Source organism: Dermacentor andersoni, chromosome 11 (assembly GCF_023375885.2).
Source record: "Dermacentor andersoni chromosome 11, qqDerAnde1_hic_scaffold, whole genome shotgun sequence".
Taxonomy (NCBI): Eukaryota; Metazoa; Arthropoda; class Arachnida; order Ixodida; family Ixodidae; genus Dermacentor; species Dermacentor andersoni.
The window spans coordinates 90,301,412-90,317,392 of NC_092824.1; the positions used below are offsets into that span (position 1 = coordinate 90,301,412).

Consider the following 15,981-nt stretch of genomic DNA (forward strand, 5'->3'; position numbering starts at 1 on the left):
GGGCTAGCTACCACCTATTTCATGCCCGACCCCAATCCTTACAGGGTGTGCGCACCCTCAGCGACGTGTCATGCACATATGAAATACTTTTGCATAGAGTAAACACTCCTTATAACGGAGTAATATGGACATAAAAATTGACTTCGTTATTAAAGGTATCTGGTTCAAAGTGAATGAGCTAAATGAGAGTCATAGGAACGCGAGAAAATGAAATATTTTCGAATAAAGCGATTTCGTTATAACGAAGGTTTACTGTACAAACCTCGAAATGCGATAGTGACATTGGAAATACCGTCCTAACTTACAGACAATTTCCTTGTGGAAAGCATATGAGCAAATGTGTGGCAAAATGAGCTCGTGAAAAGTTGCCTACCGTCATATATCTCTTTAGTAAAGTGGCCGGCCTGTAACAAGCGCCGCCAATCACAAGCTCGTTCTGAAACGTATGCACGCGCCGGAGGAATATGACCTAGAGCATAGCAGATTCGAAAGAATGACGCAGTACTGCTTGTGGTGCCATTATTGGGCTCACTGCGTGTGCTGAAACGACAGGCCCGTAAGGCGCCCGTATTGCTATCGTGGAAGGGGGCCGGGTTCCCAGTCGGCATCAACGCTTTGATGCGATGACGTCAGTGCAGTAAAGCGTTTCATGCATTGTTTTTAGTTACGGATAGCTTCGAGGCAGTATAGCACATGTAAGTTCTTCACGGAACCCCCCCCCCCCTCCTTCATTATTCCTTCACGTTCCTGTGAATTGCACGGAGAATGCAGATAAACACGTATAAGTATACGTTAAGTAATAGTTCAGTGGGTCACCCACAGCGGTACTATAGGTACCATCATCACTGCGACGCACTTTAACCATACTGAGCTTCCTCTACTCAAACGAGATCTCTACGGTGCAGCGACTTCCTTCGTATACAGCGTTTTTACGAGCATTACTTGCGACGCATCCTAAAAAAAAAGAAAGAAAAAAGAAGCCGTGCGTGTGTGCAGTGCCTATGGCTAAACGCCCTTGTCAAAGCTGGCTTTCCCGCCGTACGAAGCAATGTGGGGAGAAGCCCACTGCCATAATTTTCAATAAGGTTACAGTAAGCTTCGTTATGGGAAAACATAAAAATGATAAATGAACGTAGGTGCATCGGCCGATGCTCAAGCCTAGAAGCTCTCGGTTTCGAAAATTCCGCTCAAACAAATTTCGCATCGGGACACTTAAGGCACGCAATGCTAACGCCTACAACGATTTAAGTCGCAGGTCGCGGTAAAACACTCCATTTGTTTTCAATTTCTCATACACACACCTCAGAACCGAAGAGATGGGCCCTCGGTAACAGGAAGAACAAGTGTACAGAGTTATATTAACGTGTCAATTTGGGCTTAGGTCCTAAGCTTAAGCGCGTACGGGCACACATATACGATTCACATGTGTCCTCAGCTGCTGCCAGAGCGGCTCCTTATAGGAGCAGATCTTGTTCGTTCTTGAGAAATAAAAATAAATAAATTTGGAGACAACGTGCATCGTTATTCTTTATATTTATAACCACATTAACGTGGTATAGCGTTCAAGTGTACAATGTGGCCCACTCTCGAAAGTAACACCGCCTAATATTCTGCCATTGATTACCGCTGAGATTATCTCGAAGCAAACAGCTCAACTTTATATGCGTATATATCTGCTTGCCCGGTCATGTCAGAAGCGGTAATGGCTGTATTACTATTTAGGTGTTTCCTCTACGAGTGGGCCGAAGTGTATAAGCGCAGGAACGTGAGTGTTGCATCAAACCTCGGCTGTTGGTGCTCACGTTACCCCTCTACCACCTCGAGACTGCAATGTAGCTGATACTCCTCTCCGTACGTTCCTCGCCTTCGCGTCATGAAACAGGCTATTCGCGTGCGTCATGTGTTTTGTAGTCGGCATCAATTTCGGTGACGAATCCTGTGAAGGGTTCGGGAAGTTTCAGCAACGCCCAGCATTCGCATATAGAGGAGCGAGCGTGCGTGAAATCGTCTAAAACAGCCAACATTTTCAATAAGGATCGCCGTCGCTCTTTTTTATTTAATTTTTTTTAATCTAACAAAGCTTTGTGTGTGTGGTGCATGGGACGGGATGAGGAGGGGGTGGGAGATGTTGGCTGAAAAATAAATGCGAACTGACAGCTTTCCATTTGGAAAACGCGCATGTGTGCTTGAACACACGCGGAGTTCAACTAAGGAATGTGCCTCCCAGCACTTTCACTGGCAAACAGAGGGTTAACGGTATTCATCCTGTGCTTGATCGATACAGTTTGGAACCGAAACGCTGGAGTATAATCAAGTTGAAATAGTATTCTCGAAGAGATCATTCCTGTGCACAAGCAAGCGGTTCACTGATAACGGCGTCCTGTACTCCATCCCGTGATAGCCGCCTTGGAACGCAAGACCTCGTGCATACGGTGATCTCTATAGAGCGAATACACGCACGAACACAATGCAGTCACAATTGCCAACTAAAAAAGCGTTTGCACAAAAACAAGCTAGTCACTGCTATCTATTTTTTTTTCTACAGTGTACGTCTGTAGATACTAGCGTTGAACGTGAATCGTACAAAGCGTTTCAAGAAGTCAACGGTGAGAAAGACCCACAGACACCCATCTCTTCGCCATAGCTACGCGGCGTTGGTGTTTCGAGCTGTGTAAGTGTGGATGAGAGAGGTTGGGAGTGGGGGGGAGGGAAGGGTGAGAGGGGGAGGGTACGAAAGCTGGCGGAAGTGAAACGGGGCGTCGACGCGGCGGGCTGTCGAAACGGAACCAGGCGCCGTCAAACCGGACGCCGATAAGGAAGGCAGCAGAGAGCGGGGGCGGCGTAGGTTAGAGACAAAGCCGTGCCCGATGCTGTCTACCATACAGCGCGCGCATCAAAGTTGACCGCGCGGCGCGCAATGCCCTCTCGTGTTTCACGAAAAACGAGATCGCGGTCCGAGGAGATAATTGTTTCCCCACGCGGTCACTATACGTGGTCAGCTCTGTCCGAAGGCGGTGGAGTGGCTTCAAGTTTGGACTCCAGCTGGGCTATGTCGAAGCTGGTAAAAATGCAGGCGACGGGCGTTGCTTACTACACGCCGTAATGAAACGCGAGCGTCAAGAGCGGCGAGTAAGCAAAACGAACGACCACCGCCGTAATTTACGTGGTCTTCATGCTGTATCTTGGTGAATCTTTAAAATTCTCAGCTAAAGTTGCACTGCAGCCTCAAAACTCCGCGTCTGTTTATTAATCGCTTGCACGTGAAATAACCATGTGAACGCGAAAAGGGCAATTCGTGATGTAGACTGCATGTTGCGTGGTTGTGTTTGGTTAATTAAGACTTGGACGCAGGCGCACATGCCGAAATCCCGGTACTAGCGAGCTGGTGGTGCCTGGCAACTGGTACTGTAAGGACATGTCTGCCAGAGTGTGACCGTTCGGACTACAGCATCCTGATCGGAAGCGGTCAACACCGAATAGCTCACTATTATCTCAAGTTCTAGAACACAGCATCGTATTTTCGCGTATGTAACCTTCCAATGCAAGTAGCTCTCAGGATCAAATACTGAAAAGGCACACAGAAAGGATCACGCACAAGGCCGGCGCGAACAATAGCCTCCAAGGTGCTCAGATTATTGCATAAACAAACTCGCACGAATAAGGCGGAAAGAAAGGCTGGCTCCAGAAATTATTTTGTTTTGTATGATCAGTGATTATACCGCTCTCAATGGCGACTCCCGTTCATGCTCGGTATGGCTTTGCAGCAATGCTTTAAGCAGTGCCGTGAAGCCGTACACACACAAATATATTTGTACAATTGATCTCCAAGCCAATCCAAAGCCTCAGGTTAACGGGAACATAGAGGCCAGATGAAGAGAAGGTACAGCGAAATTGTGACAATGACACAATATGTTGTGTCGTATGAATATCAAAGAGCATCTACTACGTTGTATTCAAGCCTACAGGAAAAGCATGACACAATGAGCCTACTACAATTATATTCTTTTTTCTCTTTCGTAGGTGGTTCTTTGTCGCGATGGATAAAAAGGACAGAACCGTATCGAAACAAGAAAATTGTACCTTCCAGGGGCAGCGTTTAGATATCACATAGCGAGCTCTGCTAGCTCATCGAAGTGTCATGTCAAGGGTGAGGCGTCTGAGGAACCCGCCTCCACGGTTATTTTTTGCGGAAGCGCAAATCATGCAGCAAAGACGCTGGCCGTTCCATTCAAACAACCATAGCAGGTCCACTAGCCGTGCTATCGTGCATTGCATGCGCATCGTCGCGGACTGAGATCTATGCCGAAGCAGAGACAGGCCACTGCGTTAACCGAAACTCACAATTCAGCGGCACGCCCGAGCCACGGTGCCACGACTAAAAAAATAAAGAACCTGAGAGAATCACGCGCTCTATTGAATACGTGCGGAGAGGAGCTGTAAAAAGAGACACGCTGCTGCCTCTCCCGTTTTTAATCCTCGGCGATCCTTTTGAAAAACAATCCGTGCCCGCTCCTCCTCGGCGCGGGATAGGGTGGGACGGCAGGTCTTTTTTTCTCGACGCGCGAACTGCAACACTATCGCCGTCGCCATCTTCTCTACACGCGCGGCGCTCTGCAAAATCGGGGGCTGCGACGTGGCACTGTCGATTGGCTTTGAATTATCATGTTGACAGAGGGAAGGTCAGGCCGGTGGCTAATGGCCGCGAAATTGGAAAGGAGCGACCGGCCTTCCCTCAACGCGCGAACGCGCAGCGGTTGCACCCGTACAGAGCGCGACGAAAGGAACAGGCGGCAGTCAGTCTGCGCGCTCGAGTTCCCATTTCCGCTCGTGCGGGCGCGCGCGCGGCCCGCAAGAGGGGGCGGCGGGCGTTTTCCCACGGCAGGAGACGACTCGGCAATAAGCGGCGCCGCAGTTCAGTGCGTGTGGCGCCGGCGGATTAGTTCGGCTCCTTCGCACCCGACAACGACGCTACCACCAGCCGAGCGAGCGTCGCCGAAAGAATTTGTTTCTTTCTGTGCTCTCCCTGGTCGCCGTAGCTGTATCGGTGTATTCCCTCCCTTTCGCTTTAGCCTCGTTGGGGTCGAGATATGCAAGCGCACACGACCGGACTGGTCACGACGTCCGCCGCTAGGTGACGCGCCCAGCGCTTGCACCTGCGGCGATGATACGAGCAAAGAAACGAGTCGCACGCAAGCGCGGTACCGCGAGTCGCATCGAGCTTATTTTATGGCGCGTGATCGCAGGAAGGCGAGGAAAGCGGTGAATCTGATGGGCCTGAGTAGCCTAGTAATTTACTGCGCGGAGGCTGGCGCTGCCACGGGTTGGCTCAGGGGCTTCGACTCTTTGTGCCTTATCTGTCTTCGCAAACAAGCCGAACTTGAAATACGACTGCGCACACAGGCGTAGTGAATAGTGAGACGCACTATCATGTGACTCCGCTGTACAACTTGGTCTTGCAAAATATTGTTAAAGTAAAATTTGAATTAGTGGGTTTTACGTGCCAGAACCACGATCTGATTACGACTGTCAAACTCCAGCTCGCGCGACTGAGAAGCTTGAATGTTGCTCCCAGGTAAGTATACACCTGCACGCTGATGCGTACTCTTAACAGTTCGTCCTGTACTGGGGTTGCGCCCGTGGGAGCCCTAATTGAATATGTCCACACTACTATAGGATAACGTGAAAAGTATAAGGCTGGTGCCAATGTGCACAAAAGCTTTCGGATCACGGAATCCACGAAGAAGATATTTCGTCGGAGCCATAGCATCCAAGCAATAACGAAAACGTGCAGTGTATATTTCCCCGCGGGAACTTCACGCCGTACGCACCCGTGACACCTAAAATACGCCCGTTAATCGGGGCTTCAGCACGGCGAAATTTTTTGTCGAAGTTGATACTCCTTATGCGCGATTACTTAAGACAGCTCCATAGCATTATGTTTTTTTTTTTTTCCAGAGCGCGTACTTCGAATCAATGCTAGGGAATGCTGAACGGCGATATAGGATGCTTCTACACTTATTCTGACTTGTTCTTGCTTGATGTTGTGGCATACGGTCCAACCCAAGGCCGAAGGACAGCCTACGCAGCAACGCCAGCCTACAAACAGCAAGGTTTACAGACGCGTTAGACATAGAATGAATGCGCTCGTTGAAACGCCAGTTACGACTGAAATTCCAACACTCAAAACCAACCAGGAAATACAACTAGGAGGGAACCTTCCATCGACCAAAAGCTGAAGCGACTCGTAGCGCTAACAGCATGTCAATATAGCCATAAAACGAGAACAAAAATGGAACTGTTTTGCTCGATCGCCGAACTAAACGAGAGTGTTTAGTGCGGCTTAAAAAAAAAAAAAGAGAAAAGAACAGGAAAAAACACCAAAGACGGAATTCAAGCCGGTTAAGGCCATTCGCCCGGCATTTCGAGATTCCGCAGTGAACGAGCACGGGTATTCGATGGGATGCGACAGGGTGCGCGGAGGCATGCTTCTCCCCGGAGCACCTCTTATCTGCCGCTGCCAGGCGCGCCGGCGGGCATCGATCGGCGCACGCCGCCGCTGCTTGAAGCGCCGTTGGGGAAAGAGGGAGAACTGGTGGGAAGGAGGGCTGTCCCGTCAATGAGAACCCTGGGAGCCAACTGCGGGTCTGTGTCACGCACTGAGCGACGCACGCGAAGGAATGAACATTCCGAGAGCAGACACCGAGTCATCATCATCAGCAGCAGCCTATTTTATGTCCTCTCCAGGACAAAGGCCTCTTCCCTGCGATCTCCAAGTACTACTGTCTTGCGCCAGCGGCCGCCGTCTTTTATGCTTGCAAATTTCCTAATTCCGTCACGTCACCCAGTTCTATGCCTTTCTCGAGTGGGCTTCCCTTCCGTCGGCACCCATTCTGCCCGACGCATTACGTGGCCTGCTCAACTCCTATTTCCTTAATCTCAGCCATAGAATACCGGCCGACCTTCGCTCGCTCTCCAATGCACACCGCTGTCTTCGTCCGTTTTAACGTTCCGCCTCAAAATTTGTTTTCGTTCCGTCTCATCTTATTGTTTCATCAAAGACATTGACTACTGAGCACAGAAGCAGCTATTCGTAGTTTTATTCTACCTGCCGGATTGTGGTCGGTAGCAAATGACGCTCTGCCACTAATCACGATGTTGCGAGTTGGATACCAGGATAAAATGGCCGAATTTAGACGTGGGCGAAATACAAAAAAAAAAGGGAAAGGAAAATACGCTCGTATACCGTTATTTCTTGCGCAAGATTCAAAGAACCCCAAGTTGTGGAAATTAATCTGGAGTACCGAATTTATGCGTCTCATAATGCCCATGAGTTCCTTTGAGACTCTATAAATCGCTTGATAAACTCCATACATAACCTACAGGCATCCTAACAGTGACGAAGTCAACTCTAGACTAATACAAGTGCCCTTGTCGAAACCCTGGTTCCAAGCTGAGGTTCCCCTTGTTCGGCCTCTGGTCAGTATATATATACTATTACAACAAGAGCCCTACAGACCTTCTGTAGGCCTCCTGCTGTAACAGTACACCTCTCTTGTGATAGTATATCCTCTCGATGCCAAGTTGTCATCGAGAAGATATAAGGAGGTGTCCTCTCCTCTCTATAACAAGAATGTGACAAAGGATGGCAAGCTGCCATCGTGAGGAGAGAAAACCTCCTTCCTGAACTGTTTCTCCGAAGTACAAAGACGCGTGTAGCAGCTTCTGCACTGATTTTTTAAAGGATGCTCATGCGTGTTTCCAGAGGGTATTATGGCAACGACAAGGAAGCTCTCTTCGGAAAGGTCAGTAAGTTATGCACGAAAAAAAAAAAAAAAGAAGTCTATAGAAAGCCAAGCCAATCTACAAGATGATGATGATGTTGACATAGATTTTATTGGCCAGGGATGGCCAAAGAGTGCCAAGAAATATGGTATTAAGCAGGCTATGAAGTGGTAAATTGCAAACGGTAAGTGTACTATCGCTGTATAGGTGTCTAAAATATTCGCTGTAAATGGCGTAAAATAAGTAGACACTGAAATAATGAGAATGACAAGTAATGTGGGCTATGATCATGGAGAATATTCTATAAGTGGATAATACAATAAAGTGTGTCATTGCTAATGGCACAGCCGCCACAACGGGGCCCTTTAGATCAAGGACCCAGAGGCATGTGCCTTACATACAGCACTAGTATCAAGCACCCTCTAGAGAGAGGGCGTGCTACGAATGTACAAGATGTCTGCATACTGTTCTAAAGGCTGCCTTAGCCCTGTAATGCTGAAAGACAGTTTCACTTAAAGGAAAATCAGTAATTGGATCGCTAAACTATACATAACTGAAAAATCGTTCAAGTATGCCAAAAATGCTACTATAGGTAATACGTTCAGTTTCTAGAGCTTAAAACTAAATTTTGATACGTCAAAGTCATCCTAGCGTGACGGTTTTTCTTTCTTTAAGGTTATACAGAATATTTAAAAATTGCACGAGGCCTTTGGCGTACCTTTAGCCATTGAGCTGGATTAATCAAATCAACGGACAATACTTGCACAAGAAATCGAAATGCAAATGGATTAATTAACACAAATTCAATCATTAACTTCTTACATTCATTATTCCGCCGCACATACTGTACAATCGGTGTCATCCTTAGCATTCGCTCCAAGTGGATATATTTTCCAAAGTCACCGGATACAATTGCCAAATTGCAATATGTGCCGTAAGATCGTAACTTTAGAAGTTAACTTGTGATTTCTGTTTATTAGCCAATTATGTATTTTGACATTTCGTGTAAGTAATGTCCGCCGCTTCGAGTAATCCAGTTCAAGGGCACAAAATTAATTACGCTACCGGTTACAAGCAAGCTTGCAAAAATTCTGTCTAATACTGAAAAAAGAAAAACGTGTTGAATACAGTCGAAATTACATGAGAAAATCTTTACGAGGAACACCTAGTCGCGTCCGTGTCCCTCACTTGTTCCGGGGCGGGGGCGGAGGCAGACAGACCCATCACGACCGAGCAGCGGGCACCGCCTTCGGAAGGGGGCGCTGCTGCTGCTGCCCCGGATGGAGGACGGCGGCAGCCACCTTGTGAGCAGCCGGCAGGACGCGTACGGCCTGTGCCTGAGCGGCCTGCACCACCGCTGGGACAGCCAAGACGCCCCCGAGCTTCCGCAAAGGCTCGGGGATGACGCCGCCAGCCGCTGCCGGTTCGGCAGCCGAACCCGGTACCTCGGCTGCTCCGGCGGCACCGCCGTCGTCCGCACCTCGCTCGCCAGCCGGGGCAGGCACACTGGCACTACTCGAGCTGCTCGATTCCGGCGTTGGATTGAGGAACCTGGGAGAGAAAGAGCGTTAATGGTACCGGGGCCAACTTTCGGCCGGCGAGTAGATTGATTCTTTTTATCGGCTTCAGACACGATTTAGGTATGATATGAACTGCCGATATACGTAACAAAGCTACACAATTTTGCTACAATGCACTACAGATTCCCGTGAAGTAAAGTCAAGCCACTTGGAAGGTGCTTTGTATAATTGTCACAGCCCATGAGGCAAGGGCTGCGACATCGTCAAAATGTTGAACTCCTCAACGCAGACCCTCGAACGTAATCGAAGTGTTTGTTGACGGTGTTCGTGCATCCGCACTGGTGGACACAGGAGCCGTATGTGTTATGGACGCTAAGCTTTGCCGTATACTTTGGAAAGTCACGACGCCATTTCCTGGGCTGTCCCTCCGTACAGTTAGTGCTCAGGTTATTCACTCCTTAGCGGCTTTCACCGCTCGTGTTGTCATTGCCAACGTTCTATACGCCATATAATTCACGATCATTTCTTCGTGCTCTCATGACGTTATCCTCTGCTGGGATTTTCTCTCGCGCCACAATGCCGTTATCCATTGCGCACGGGCCGAAACAGAACTCTCACCGCTGTTATATTTGCCGCTCACAGACGTTTCTTCACTTTCGAGGAAACTACTTGTCCAAGTAGGCTCCCACTTTCCTCCGAATGCGTAAACGGTCGTGCTCATGTACTGCGGCGGACTTTCATACGCTGTTGCACTACTGTCTCCATCTGATCACTTTCTCATTCGGAAAGGTCCACTGCTACCTTTTACGACAATGGACATTACACAGGGCTCCAGCACCACTTTCGTTTGTAACCCGTTCCCATGCCCTGTGATGCTGCTCCGATAGGAATGTCTTGAAAATGTAGAAGCGATTGAAGATGTGCAAGTTACGGACATGCCCGATGTCCATTACTGTACTAGTTCCAGTGCACTCAGTGCTGTTCCTACGTTCGATCTATCGCCCAGTGATGTGTTCGCTTATTCTATTGTCGATGACCCTACACCGGTCCAGCGGTCTCAGCTTTCGTGCATCTAAAAATTTCTTTCTTCCTTAGATGTAGGGCAAGCTTCCCTGGGTCGGACGTCAACTGTTACTCATCGCATTGACACTTTTTTTATTATTTTTTTGTTTACACTTTTACTCACAACGCTTTGAGGCATTACAGCGGGGGATACAAACAAAAACAATCAACTCAGAAATATTGCTCATACTGTCGTCGTCGTGCATCTCGAACAGAAACAACAGTATATGTATAATGAGAACATAAAGTGTCGATGCACAGAACTTTCAAAAGTACCAGCAAAAGAAGGCGTCGCTACACATAGGGTAAATCGCATATCAAACACCAGAGGCATGAAAAGTATGAGCACCCACGCAGGGAGCCGAAGCGACGCGACAAAGGACTAGTTAGTTCGTTCATTAACAACTCTTTCAGGTAAGCGATTCCATTCATAGATTACTTTGGGAAGAACCAATTCTTTTTTTATTTTTGTCATACATTGATGTACTCGTATCTTATGCGCGTCATATATTAGTTTTGACATATAATTTGGCTCTAAAACATATTCGTTACGCTGTTTGAGTCACATGCGGTCACATATCGACAAGGAGGCGACGCAGAAACTCCAGTGTACTTAGACTTATGAGAAAGTCAAAGAGCCCCAGGTGCTGTTATCTATGGCGCATTTATGGGGATTACTGCTGTGAGATGAGAAGTAAGGTACTTTCTGCTGCACTTTCATAGAGGCCTCGTTCTATATTTAGAGGCCTGTTCTATTTAAGTACGTCTTTACAATTTACTTAAATTGAGTAGCGCACCACTACGCGTCCTCATTTTCTCAAAGATGCACTTCGGCGCTGCCAGACTTATTTGTTATAGGACGAGCTAACAGCATTAAAATGCACCTTTTTCTTGTTTCCTGACTGCACTAGTTATAAACAGGTTCAATGACACGGTGTCAACACCACCATCGCACCGCGCGCGTCTTCATCTTTGCGAAGGATGCTTTTCTGTTAGGCAAATGCGCTCGAGATGAAGCCACCTTTTGCAGTGCTGTACCATGCATACACTCTGACTTCTTTCGCTTTCATAGTTTCCTCAGATTCCCTCAGGCACTACCGGGTTTCTAATCATTGTACAAGCTCAGAGCGATAAAACGATTTGCTTCAGGTTATTTTGTGCAAGCTGGTTGAATGAAACACCGAACGTCTCGTCCACGTCAATTTACAATTTGCCTGCAAAAATGCTTTGTTGTAGTACAGGAGTGTTTTTGCCAAAGCCATCTTTTCAGCGCATTTGCTCGGAATGTTCCCCCACAGAGTGTGTTCGAGCAGTGATTTCGTTAGAAGGCAAACCGCAAGCAACACTTGGACATCCACGTAAGTTTCTCATTTCCAAGATATTCATATTATTCGATGACCGTAACATTCTCATTGCGAAACAACCACACCTGTTCTTGCAGATCGCGAAAGTTACGTTGTTGCATCATCTGCGCGCTTCGCGGTGAAGGAGTTATGAGTACTAAGTGAATTTGCCCGAAGGGGAGACAGGCTCTTTGGCCGTAAGTGTGCCTGTGGGCCGTATTTCCTGTCGACTGCTTTCGAGGACATCACTTACTGCGCATTTTGATTGGCTAAGCCAGCAAAAGTCGACGTGAGAAAAGGAATTGCAGGCTTCCTGTGGGAATTTCGTCACGTTTTCCGGTCTTTCGAGCTTACAAACAGCACGTCCGTCGCTCCAGTTAGGTGCCGTGTAGTAAGTTACGTTCGGCATAGGTGAAAGCGTCCCCCACAAAGAAATCGTAGGAGAATGCGACTTCCGGCGCAGCCGTTGTTGGTAATCGCAGTAAGGCGCACTGTGTTCAATCATATGTGCGATGCTACCCCGAGCTCCCTGCGTGTTTTAGCAACCGGTCCATCTGTACGGTACAAAAATTTGGAGTTTACTAACTGTTGCCCCGCTGGCGGGCAAACAAACTAGTTAAAAGGCAGCCTCCAATAGATCATTTTCACGACGAATTTCACTACGCCATAGCTACCGCAAAGCAAGCCGGTATTACTCCTTAGAGGGCACAAGTGCAATCGAGGTAAGAAGCAGGTTGTGCTTGTTCTGTTAGTTTGCATCATGAAAACCTGCTTAGCGCATGCGACCAAAAGGCACGAAGGTGAGATTAAAGAAATATTCCACGTTAGGAGCGGGGTTGGGGAGTCTCACTCCCAAGTTCCCCCTAAAGCTCACTGAAAAACAAACCAACAACGGCATAATTCTCGGCATTCCTTTCAATGTCGCAAATTTAAACCTCAGTACAGCGGGAAAGCAGGGATGACTACCGCTCATCACGGCGTCAGAAAAACCGACGCGCATGCGCTCTGAACGCGCTGGATATATTGATGCGCCGTCAAGGAGCGTGTGTGGGTGGACGCTGCTTGTGAAGTGAAAATGACGCGCTGCGCATGCTCACCCTGAGATTGTGATGACGGGTATGGCCAATGCGGCGCAGACGATAAAGGGCAGGCCCGTGAAGATGGTCGATGCGATGTCGAAGGTGAACGAAAGCACCACTCTGCTGAGCACGGTGAACACTGACTCGCAGGCGGTCACTAGGGCCATGAACTTGCCTGGGCGCGCGGAGAGAGCGCCGACGTCCATAATGAGTCGGATACATTTAAAAAAGAAAGAAGATTGAAGAATCCTGAAAGGTTATTACGAGTTAAAAAAGCAATGATAAGAAAACATAGCTGGCGCAAAAAAAAAAGGGGGGGGGGGAGGGCATGTAGTGTCAGAACTCCCAGTTCAGTGCCTGGCGGTTTGAGTTGGATTTACTCAGGGTTGATTCGATGGACTCCACCTAATACTGTCGGTAATCAAGGGCCGGCGGCTAGCTAGGGTAAGTCACTTAGAAGTAGATGTTGAGAGACCGGGAATTATTGTGGAGAGCGGATATATCCGACCATAACGAAAAGACCAGGGGGTAAGCTTGAGAGGATCCACTGCTTAGCGAGGTAGTCGCAGCTGCGGGTGAAAAAGATGGATAATGGTAAAAGTACTAAGTGACATAGGCGCAGACGTGTCCTGAGATATTCGGAGGATGTCGCCCACATAAAAGAAATAAATTATTTTACTCTTTTTTTATTCTTAAGTAAAACATGCAATCCTGCTCGGCTATCTTGGGTTACTAAAGTTTCATATAAACAATAAAGTCCGAAGCAAGTTGGCGCCTCAAGTTCCGCCTGCATTAGCGCTGAAGCTACAGTTTGCAAGCTGATCCGTAATCAAACGCTACCATTATGAAACCACCGACTTGATGTTATTGGAACTACTACCGCTTAAAAAACAAATTACATACTAAAGATCAATAGAACCAGGTATTTAGTTAAACAACGGCCCTGAATGCCTCTAGAAAATGTTGAAGAAAAAAAATCGAATTTTGAAAAGAATGTATTTACAACTTCATAACTCCGCAACAAAACGCGTCAAAAATAGGCAGGCTAACATTATCGGGGCGTCCACTGGATCGATTCGTATCGGTCGCCTCTTACCGCATTCGTCTGCAGGAACCAGCTTGGAGAAGTACGACTTGAGGCCCACCGGTGCGACTCCTTGGGGTACTGCCAAGATGTAGCCTGCGATAGAGCCGAGCCAGCGTCGTCACGGTTTGTGCCGCACGGGTACTAAGGAACCAATTTGAAAATTTTAATCCTACAACATATCCACAACCGCTTCCCAAGCCTATATATACACTTCACGTTCATCGTCTTCATCATCAGCCTGCGTAGTGTCTACTGCAGGATGAAGGCATCTCCCAGCGATCCCCGTTCATTACCCCGGTCTTACGTCTATCGATTGCATCTATATGCTCAGAAAATTTCTAACCTCATCTCACCACAACAAATAAACCTCTGCTTGTCGTCGACTGCGTTTTCATTTCCTTGGTATTTAGGCTAGTACTCTAAAGATAAGGCAGTTTAGCCTGAAGGACGAAGCGTTGACAGAGATAGCAAAGGTAAACAGGTCGAGCAAAGCTGCTCTGAGCCTGCTCGGTCGGCGTCCTAACTAGCGCGGGCGCGACACGTTGGCACGACGTACATCGCGAGGTAGCTGCTGCTGCGCAGAAGGAACAACACCCCGGCAGCCACCAGGCGTCTCACAATGTTGGCGTTATGAGGAGCGCCACCAGTGGAGTTTTCCAGGCGTCGCAACTCGATGGTGCGCGAGATGAGACCGATGGGAAACCGTTGGCGTTTGTCAGTGTTCAGTATAAAATTAAATAATGCTATCTTGACCTTTACTGTCCGTTTCAGTGCATAACACAGACAACATCTCAGCAGAAACGCTAGTGTGCTTCTAGTTACTTCTAGTCAAAACTTTATTTTGGGCAAGTTGAAGCAATCGTAACGCAAATAAGATAGACACGAAGAAGACAAAGCGGGATACCACGAGCGCCCGTGGTCTCTCTTCTTGTCTTCTTTGTGTACGTTTTATTTGAGCTACGATGGATTCAACAAATGTGTTTCCTGCGTGCGCATGCGCACAACGCTTATGCTAGCCGCAGAAGGAAGAACCAAGGCCTTAATCCACCACCGGAACCAATGAGCGTTGACAGTGCGTCCACTTCGCTTCGTCGGTTTTGCAGCCAAACGCGCTCCGCGTCTCTGGAGAAAACGTAACACTACGCGCGCGAGCCGCGCATGCGCCGTCGATGGCGGGAACGCACGACGGTCGCGGCAGCTCCTGTGCCCGTATAGTTTCTGTTGCAATAATAGCCGAACTGTCACCTGCTTTAGGTACTACACTGCCTGCCTAACTCAACCTTATTTTCCTGACCTCGACTAGAAAGTCAGCTACACCGGTTTGCTCTGTAACAACCCATGCCACCATCATGCTCTACATCAACGTCTTTTCATAGTCGTTTGCTTTCTGGTCATTCGTTGCGCTGTGCTTAGCCTTAACTCAAGTCTGTCAATTTCTAAGTTTCAGGCAGCCCGTTGGCTTCAGGCATCGAGAAAGGTGAAAACATTCTGCATCGTTACGCATGACGCATAGGTACAGTATACATAGACGGGTGTGCGTGGCTGGCTCACTGATGTAGAACACGGCGGGCAGCTGCGCCACGCCGATGATGAGGTCACGGACGCCTCCGAAGATGGCTCCGATGTTCATGAACGTGACGTCGTTGACGCCGCCGAAGCGCATGCAGCCGACGGCGAACACGCCGATCACGCCAACCAGCAGGCCGCCGACGGCCGAGACGAGCGCGAAGTGCGAGTACGACCAGCGGTACACCAGACGGGTGTACGGATATAGGATCTCGTCGGGGCCTGCACCGAGAATAGGCAATGCGCACGAGTGGAGTGTTTTCAAAGAGACATCCAAAGAGAAAAAAAATATAACTTCAGCTGCATTAGTAAACTAACATTTCTACAATACAGAAAAAAGAAAACTCTTACGGTGAGAAGAAGCTTGTTAATAGGTCAGAAAAGAAGCATGAACGAAAGTAAAACGTGCGTTGACGGCGGCAATGCACATTTTACATTTGTGCTGTGACCGCGTGCATCGCAATGGGAAACAACTCTCGAGAAAACAAAATCATCTCGCTTCTGCAGCGCAGGGTGCCTCGATGAGCGCGGGCAAGACGGGT

The 15,981-nt window shown here is 48.2% G+C and overlaps 1 protein-coding gene across 1 annotated transcript in view; it reads right to left on the reverse strand.

Annotated features, from left to right (window-relative positions):
• The window catches only part of LOC126517529 (probable peptidoglycan muropeptide transporter SLC46), a 28,154-nt gene that overhangs the window by 5,015 nt on the left and 7,158 nt on the right, over nt 1-15,981 (reverse strand). Inside the window, exons 6-9 of the mRNA XM_050167270.3 lie at nt 15,425-15,661; nt 13,883-13,966; nt 12,805-12,961; nt 8,971-9,333 (exon numbers count right to left, since the gene is read on the reverse strand). Coding sequence (XP_050023227.1) covers nt 9,006-9,333; nt 12,805-12,961; nt 13,883-13,966; nt 15,425-15,661 — 806 coding nt within the window. The 3' untranslated portion in view covers nt 8,971-9,005. The remainder of the gene's footprint in view (nt 1-8,970; nt 9,334-12,804; nt 12,962-13,882; nt 13,967-15,424; nt 15,662-15,981) is intronic.